We start from the raw sequence: 9,654 nt of genomic DNA on the forward strand, positions 1-9,654 counted from the left end.
GCTGGACCTAGAGGCAACAGAAGTAATTCAACTTGTTATAATACTTGATTACACAGACTGCGAACCACATTTGACAAGCATCTTGGTAATCAGGTTTGTGCTCATGACCCACCATGCATTGGCTGGCGATAGGCAAGAGTGGGTGTCGCCACGGGTTCAATTTCCATGCCAATGTTCGGATATGCTAGCCATGCTGGAGGCCAATGCTGCAACCTCTATCTGATTAAATTAGGCAATGAAATGGACTGGACACCAGGCTGGTTCCGCGCCATGAACTAGACGTTGGATGATTAGCTCAAGGGACAGATTAACGAGGATAAACTGCTTGACTGGTTATGCTCAATATGCAAGTGTGGTTGGCATACGGTCACTGCAAGTGCAAGGACATTGAATTTAGGGTTCCGAGAGACATTTAAGCAGGTGAGTGTTAAACCACTCATTGCAGTGGGGAGGACTCAAAGTGCATCAATGTCCGGGATTTCGTACTATTCACATTGTGCGTGGACGTCAGTGGTTCCTGGCTAGGAGGTTGACTGTGTGAATGTAAGCAATGGAAGGCTGCACTTTAAGTGTGGCATCTTCAGGCGTTCTGATTACTTTGCTGAAGGATTCTTTTCTCATGCGAGTTTAGTGAACTGAAGGATTAATTAAGGATGTTGGTCATACACTTATTTATATATCTAGTCTGACAGTAGTGCATCATTGTTCAATTGCCTTGATTTGTTGCCAATGGCGGAAAAGTATCCTACTAAGACGCCATCACCGCCCCAATGTCGTGATTATAGTCGCGGATGACACCTGTATTGACCGTCTAGTTCGTCTATTATGGCAGGTATCAACACCTCCCGTTGGACTCGCGGCATGTTTCTGAAGAAGAAAGTAATTGCAATTATTTGATGCTGCCGTATTGGCTGGCTATAATATCAGAGTGGCGGGTCCTGCGCGTTTATCCTAACTCAAGGAAAGACTTTTTAAGGGGAGTGGGGTTGCATGATTCATGTACTCAGAAGACTGCCTGAACACATATAAATATAGAGATAACGTTATCCGCAGTATTGTGGTACGCAGACCTGCCCAACTCGTAGAAAATGCCCTCATCCGACCAAACCAAACTCGAGGCAGATGTACACTCATATCTATCCTCTCATCCCTCGGCCGATAAAGACGACAGTTACGATGTTTACACGCAGACTCGCGAACTCGAATACACCCCAGGAGAGGCGAAAAAGGTCCTCCGCAAGATCGACACTCGCCTGATTCCGCTCCTCGTGGTGATATACATGCTCCAGGTGCGTATTTTCCGTTGTATTGTCTCGTCGCTAATGGCGTAGTATCTGGACAAAAACAGCCTCAACTTCGCCTCGGTCTACGGCCTCAAACAAGGCACGCACCTCCACGGACAGGACTACGCCTGGCTCGGCTCAATCTTCTATTTTGGCTACTTGATCGCCCAGTATCCGGCCGGATATGCCTTGCAGCGACTTCCAATGGGAAAAGTCCTGTCTATCACTACCATCAGTATGCCGTCGTTTAGGAAGTTATCTGGATCAATATTAACGAACTCATAGTATGGGGCGCACTGCTCATGACCACGCCCGCCTGCCACAACTTTGCCGGTATCGCCGCCAACCGCTTCCTCCTAGGGCTTCTCGAGGCCGTTGTGAACCCTGGTTTTGTCCTCCTGATGAGCATGTGGTATACAGCGCAGGAGCAGCCGCTGCGCCTAGAGGCGTATTACTGCACTAACGGCATCGCTACGATGTTTGGGGGGTAGGCCCATCGCCTCGTCCCTCGCTCCTGTGAGACTGCTAAACGGAATGGAATAATATAGATTGATCGGCTACGCAGTGGGACATATTACCTCCGGCCTACCGCGGTGGATGTACGTCTTCCTTATCTTCGGTGCGGTGTCCGTCGCGACAGGGATCGTTTCCCTGCTTCTGCTCCCTGATCTCCCTTCCACCGCGCGATTCCTCACACCCAGGGAGCGGACCATCGCCGTCGACCGCGTCGCCAGGAACCGGCAGGGCGTTAAGAATCACCACTTCAAGTGGGAGCAGGTCTGGCAGGCGGCGCGGGATCCGAAGACATGGCTTCTCTTCGTGATGGCGGTTGGGGCGCAGGTGCCCAACTCTGCATTGACGAGTGTATGCTTCGCTTCCCAGTTACATACTACTCCCTAACTCTGAGTATGTTATGTTCTGACCCGCAACAGTTCACCTCCATCATCGTCGGCTCCTTCGGCTTCGATACCCTCAGCACGCAATACCTCCAGATCCCCGGCGGCGCAGTACAATTCCTCGCGCTGCTGGTGGGTGGTTGGATCGCTACGGAATTCGGTGACAAATTCCACTCGCGCAGCGCCTGTATGATCGTCGCTAACACCATCTGTATCGTTGGCTCTGCGTTACTCGTTGGTCTGCCTGATACAAACAAATGGGGACGGCTTGTGGCCCTGTGGTTGTGTTACTTCCAGGGTCTCGGATTCAGTATGAGCTTGACGGTGGTCAGCTCGAATATCGCCGGGTATACCAAGAAGCAGGTGACCGGGGCGCTGCTGTTTACGGGGTACTGCGTGGGGAACATCATTGGACCGCAGACGTTCAAGGAGAGCGAGGCGCCGGGGTATCGCAGCGCTTATATTGCGTGAGTAGACTCTTCCATGTGGGTGTAGTGACGCTGACGGGGCAGGATGCTGGTGGGGTATATGGTCAAGCTGGTGTCGATTACAGCTTTGTATGTGTATATGTATTTGGAGAATCGGCGAAGGGATCGGATGAGCGCGCAGGAGTCAGATGGGGATAGGGGCATTGAGAATGGGATGCTGGTAAGTTTTGTCGCTATCAGAGTATATGACGCAGACTAACTTTCCAGGATCAAACCGAGATTGACAATAAGCAATTTCGTTATGTCCTGTAGTACTATACAAACTGCCTGCAGAAGAAATATGACTCAGTGTTATGACGACTCTGTCAAACCTAAAGATAGCATTTTAGGCTGTCTGGGCCATAGTCCTGTATTCTTGGGATAATAGGTGTAGAGTAGAGTTAGAGTTGCATTTGGTGCGAGTTCGGGCGAGTTCAACCTTAGTTGGACCCAAACTGCTGCAGTTTCGGGTCTTCGATTATGCAACTCTAATGAGAAGTATGTTAAATACTAACATAACGTCTTTCTGGAGGTGTGGGAAGGGTAACTAGCTATGACAGCATGCATAAGCACCTAGAACTGAGCTGTTTACTAAGTATAAGCCTCTAACGTAAGACGGAAAATAGCGGCCCTTTGCAAAATTGGTCGATTCCCTGTTATAGGTGTCGTTTCCTAAAGCAACTCCGATGTCTATGAAAGAGGTCGTCTACATCCCCAAATACTCCGTACATTCTAACCACAGAGCAACCTTCCCCGTCCATATCTAAGATACATTGACTAACACCGTTCCTGCGGATGCTAGGCTGATTTGCAAGATATATGTGAATATTAACATCTTACCATCCCCTAGGGCTATTCAACTAACAGATCACCTGCCGTCCCTCTCATTTGAGCCACATTTGACTTGCTACCTTGCGGCCTCTTCTTCACATATTCTCAGAGCTTTTATAGCATCTAGCGCTATGCTGACTACATCTAACAGGGACCAGTAGCTTCTGGCTAGAGTTGCATTTGGTCTGAGTTTGGGTGAGTTTAAAACCAGTTGGAACCGAACCACTGTGATTTCAAGTCTAAATCTCAGAAATTAGAACCAAACCTGATCCATTCTAATTTGGTTTAAGTTTCACCATAAAATCCACTACTAGGCCTAGCTAGGCCTATACTAACTAACCATGGTTAGATTCAGTTTGATTTTGGGCGAGTTAAACTGCTATCATTCAGTGAATTTTTACTGTTTTAACATTTCAAATAATCATACTATCTATTATACTACTAGAGTTGCATTTAGTGCAAGTTCAGGCAAGTCTAACCTTAGTTAGACCTAAACTGCTGCAGTTTTAGGTCCAAATTTTAGAACTTAAATCCAAACCAAATCTAATATAATTTAGTTATAGTTTAACTATAAAAACCCACTACTAGGCCTAGCTAGGTATAGCTAGGCCTATACTAACTAACTATAGTTAGATTTAGTATAGTTTTAAGTTAGATAAACTACTATTTTTAATTATTTTAACCCTTATTATTCTATCTTTAGGGACCCTTCTAAGGCCCCCTATTAAGTATACTTATATAAAATTATAATTTTCATATAAAATATATAGTAATTATAATCACTCTAATCTATATTAGAGATATTAATTTAATATCTATAGGGTTAAATAGGTGGTGGTTAAAAATTATTTAAAAAATATAGTAGTTATTAGACCTTAGTGCCCCTATATATATATCTCTATACTACTTTTATACTAATCTATAATAGAGATAATTATTCCCTTATATCTTAAGTAACTACTAGGTATTTTAAAATAATATTTATATCACTAGATAACCCTTAGTCTAGGCTATCTAGTAATATTAGTCTTATTTAAAAATATCTAGAATTTAATAATTTCTATATAAGATAGTGTAGGTTAGTTAAACCTAACTTAAAAAACTATAAAAACTAAAAATTATAGTTTTTACCTAACCTAGATTAGGTCTAAAGTAGCTTAACTAAACCTAAAGTAATTCCCTAGGCTTACCCCTGAACCTACACCACTATAAGTTCAGTAAGGGTTAGGTTTAATTTTTACAGGTTGGTTATGCCACTCTATATACTACTACCATACCTATAGAAATTAATAGTTCTATATCAAATATATAGTAATTATTATCATAATAATCTATAACTAAAATATTAATTCAATATCTATAGGGCTGAATGGGTGGTAGTTAAAATTGTCGGACCATACCAGCCGGCGGTGATCTGGTCATGTGATCTTGATCACTTAGTAGTAATTGCATGTAGATAGTTTCTACTACACTTATATATATAATAAATATTATAAATTAATTACTTTAAAATCTTACTATATTCTTTAGGTTATAAGCCTGGAGCCTCTTAGAGAGCTCTAGGGAATTATTCCTGAGTTCTTTCCTTAAGCTAATATCTATATTTTTAGCTAGATATTCTGCTAAAATATTAGCCTGGCAGATATTCCACCTAAAAGAGAAACCATCCTTTCTATGCCCTTATCGCGTGCATAGTATTTATTATATTTAAGAAGCCTTACAGGTGCAGGGGCCATCTAGTAATTACCCTTAGATATATCTAATATCTTATTCTCTTATTTAAAATCTATTATAGATATGTCTGACACCTTAGTTATTTATTTAATGCCCTATAAGGGATGTGTCTAACATCTTATTTACTTATTTAGAGGCTTTTGTAAAGAGATAGAGATCTTAGTAAAGATACCTTAAGTAGACCTTTATAAGCTACTATTACTCACAGGCATGGAAGTATATTAAAACTAGAGTAAAGCTATTAAAATATACCTATAAAGCTAGGGTGTATAGTAAGTTATTAGTAGAGCCTATATAAAGCCTAAAGGCCTAGATTATCCCTAGACTAGATTATTAAGTAATACTAAAGTATTAAAACTTAATAAAGTAATTAGTAATTAGGAAGAAATAGATAATAGAGTATATAGTATAATATACTTAATACTCTCCTACTTAATTAGATATAAAGTAGAGTGGCATAACCAACCCATAAAAATCAAACCTAACCCTTACTAAACTTACAGTAGTGTAGGTTTAGGGGTAAGCCTAGGGAACTACTTTAGGTTCAGTTAGGCTACCCCAGACCTAAACTAGGTTAGGTGAAAACTACAGTTTTTGGTTTTTATAGTTTTTTGAGTTAGGTTTAACCAACCTATACCATTTTACCTAGAAATCATTAAAATCTAAATATTCCTAAATGATATTAATATCACTAAATAGCCTAAATCAAGGGCTATATAGTGATATAAAAATTATTTAAAAATACCTAGTGGTTACTGAGATATAATGGAATAATTATTTCTGTTATAGGTTGGTATAAAAGTAGTATAGAGATATATATATAAGGGTACTAAGGTCTGATAACTACCATCCTTTTAAATGATTTTTAACCACCACCCATTCACCCCTATAGATATCAAATTAATATTTCTAATATATATTAGAATGACTATAATTACTATATATTTTATATAAAAATAATAATTTTATATAAGTATAGCCCTAGAGAGGTCCCTAAAGGGGGCCCCTAGGGGGAATAGTAAGGGTTAAAATAGTTAAAAATAGCAGTTTGTCCAACTTAAAACCGAACCAAATCTAACTATGGTTAGTTAGTATAGGCCTAGCTATGCCTAGCTAGGCCTAGCTATGGTTTTTTATAGTGAAACCATAACCAACCTAGATCAGGTTCAATTTGGATTTGATTTCTAAAATTTCAACTTGAAATTACAGCGGTTTGGTTCCAACTAAGGTTGGACTCACCCAAACTCACACCAAATGCAACTCTAAAGGAGAGTAATAATCTAAATAATTATATATATAGTTATAATAATCACTAGATACCACTATATGCTTATAGATTATATCAAACCTTAGGGTAGCTATTAATATCATATCCTCCCCTAGTTAGACTAAACTCAGTCTGCAGAGTTCTTAGTTATTAATAGTGTGAATGAAAATGAACAGTATATACTCAAAAGTATATAAATAACAAAGGAAAATTTCCCGAATGCAAAGGGGAATAGATGGCTTGCCTAGGTATGAAGGAAGAATAGGAAGAATAGGAATAATAGTAGAAGGAAAGTAGCTAAGGATTCCTTAGCTAAAATGTCTTAATTCCTTAGTTATTATTGCTAGCTATAGAGTAATTTAAGGGTGTATTTATAGGTGATTTCTTCTAGTATAAGCCATTCAAATGTTGAATGGTCTCATAGGTAGGTGATCTCATAGATTAGATCACTATTTGCTAATGGTTGAAATTAATGATTATTGATGACGATCCATACCCGCAAGAGCCGTAGATATAGTCAATAATCAACCATAGCAGATTTTCATTGATAAGATAAGATCAATGATTATAATTCTCACCAACACCCCCCCTTAAGCTAAGCATGGGAATGTTTAGATTAAATATATAGCTTCCTAGTGCAAAAACCTTTTATAAAAAAGGAAAAAAGGCACTAGTTTCTTCTCCTAGCTAATATAGTAGTATCTAGCATTAAAAACCTCTAATCAGGCAAAAATATGCTAGTTATATCAGCCCTAAATGAATGGCAATTCTTTTAATATAGCTGATTTATAAGGATAAAACCCTCATGGGGAATAAAACCTTATTATATATCCTCACTAGATCCCAAGCTAGCCATTTTCATAAATGTTTTATGTAGCAGATTATTCTTATTTTTAGTGAGGAAATCAGCTAGCTGGTATTTTCTAGGAATGTAGATAAGTTCTACTTTTCCTTCTTGAATAGCCTGTCTATTGAAATGATATATAATTTTAATATGTTTAGATCTTTTATGAAATTCAGGATTTTCAGCTAGTTTCTTAGCTGAATCACTGTCTACTAGGATTCTAGGAATCTTAGCAGTATAGCCTAGATCTAGATGATCATTTAGGTATTGGAATATGCTATTTAGATAAATAGCTTCTTTTATAGCCTCTTTTAGGGCTATATACTCAGCCTCACAGCTACTAAGAGCTATGGTTTTCTGTAGCTGAGAGTTCCAGCTTATAGGGTTATTAATCCCTATATCACCACTTAGGCTAAATATATATCCCGAAGTAGATCTTCTTTGATCTAAATCATTACCCTAGTCTGAATCAGAATATCCTTTTATAAAAAGATTATTCCCATTGCAGTTATATATTAGGCCTAGTTCTGGATATCTTAATAGATATTTCCAGATCCTAACATTATAATGATCCATCACTAGGGGAGGTGATCATACAAATCCTAGGGTTGACAGGGGGGGAGGTGATCAGGGTAACTCATCACTACCCCCTAATCTAGTCAAATCTTAATATTTTTAAATGATTTAAAATGATTTATGATTCTAACTAGCTATTCTATTAGATTCTAATATTAGATTCTAGATTATTCACTAGTAAGGTGGTTAAACTAGGGGGGTAGGGGTAAGGTCGAAATTTTTTGTTGGGGTCTGCCAAGACCACTATCTGCGGGAAGCCTATACCCTTTTAGGCCACCATCTAGTATGGATGAGTGCCTGAGGTGTCTATCAGCCTAGTAGGGCCTTAGAAATCAGGCAGAAACTATAAGAATAATAATTTCCAGTATTTACTAAGAGTCTAGTACTAGATGACTAATTATAAATATTTTTTATAGATAATAGGGACTTTTAGCTATAGAATAATAATAGTCTGATTAGGTAAGCATACTTCCTGATTTTAGAAAAATTCTTAGAAGATACTTTAAAATTTATTACTAGCTGACTAATCAAAATTATTTTTATTAAATAGAGCTAATTTTAACTAGTCTAGTAATATATAGCATGCCTAGTAATATTAAGTCTAGAATTTTTAAAAATTCATAGAAGTAAATATTTTCTTAATTTAATATAGTAGACTAGTAGAGATATATATTAGTAAGAGGTAGTAGTAGGAGGTCTAGTAATATAGTTAATAATTAGATCTAGTAGGGATAGAAGATATAAATATTTATAGTTACTAGGTTAAGGTAAGGTATAAGAGAAATATATATTTAGGAAGGTAGAGAGGTCCCTAGTTTAGTTGATTAGGCTTGCTGGTTTGGCTGTAGAAGGTTCCTAGACTAGATAATTAGGCTTACTGGTTCGGCTGTGAGAGGTCCCTAGTCTAGTTAACTAGGTATGGTGATTTAGCTGCACAGGGTATCTAGTCTAGTTGATTAGGCTTGCTGGTTCAGCTGTAGGAGGTCCCTAGACTAGATGATTAGGCTTGCTGGTTTGGCTGCAGGAGGCCCCTAGACTAGATGATTAGGCTTGCTGGTTTGGCTGTGTAGGGTATCTAGTCTAGTTAATTAGGCATGGTGATTCAGCTGTAAGAGGTCCCTAGTCTAGTTGATTAGGCTTGCTGGTTTAGCTGTAGGAGGTCCCTAATATTATAATAATCCATCCCTAGGGGAGGGCATCATACAAATCCTAGGGTTGGCAGGGGGGGAGGGGAGGAGGGTAACTCATACCTACCCCTTAACTTTATTAAAACTTAATATTTTTAAATAGTTTAAAAGGATTTATGATTCTAATTTACTAAATTATAATATTCTAATATTAGATTCTAGAATATTCACTAGGAAGGTGGTCAAACTAGGGGGGTTAGGATAAGGTTAAAATTTTTTATTAGGGTCTGCTAAGACTACTATCTGCAGGAAGCCTATACTCTTTTAGGCCACTATCTAGTATAGATTAGTGCCTGAGGTATCTATTAGCCTAGTAGGGCCTGAGAATTTAGGTAGAAACTATAAGAAAAATAATCTCTAGTATTCACTTAGAGTCTAGTACTAGATAACTAATAATTAATATTTTTAGTAAATAGTAGGTACTTTTAGCTATAGAATAATAATAGTCTAATTAGGTAAGCATAATTCCTGATTTTGGGTTTGGGGTTAGGGTTAGGGTTAGGGTTAGGGTTAGGGTTAGGGTTAGGGTTAGGGTTAGGGTTAGGGTTAGGGTTAGGGTTAGGGTTAGG

The 9,654-nt window shown here is 38.5% G+C and overlaps 1 protein-coding gene across 1 annotated transcript; it reads left to right on the plus strand.

Annotated features, from left to right (window-relative positions):
* Positions 1 to 1,088: 1,088 nt before the first annotated feature.
* ALT_3270 (putative MFS transporter) lies at positions 1,089 to 2,919 on the plus strand (the record flags this gene model as incomplete). Its single annotated transcript, XM_089599532.1, has 7 exons — positions 1,089 to 1,289; positions 1,332 to 1,518; positions 1,569 to 1,770; positions 1,832 to 2,147; positions 2,216 to 2,646; positions 2,692 to 2,827; positions 2,875 to 2,919. 7 exons carry the CDS (start codon positions 1,089 to 1,091, stop codon positions 2,917 to 2,919), a joined length of 1,518 nt encoding a protein of 505 aa, XP_089456275.1.
* Positions 2,920 to 9,654: the final 6,735 nt, after the last annotated feature.

Source organism: Aspergillus lentulus (genome assembly GCF_001445615.1).
Source record: "Aspergillus lentulus DNA, contig: Alt05, strain: IFM 54703, whole genome shotgun sequence".
NCBI lineage: Eukaryota > Fungi > Ascomycota > Eurotiomycetes > Eurotiales > Aspergillaceae > Aspergillus > Aspergillus lentulus.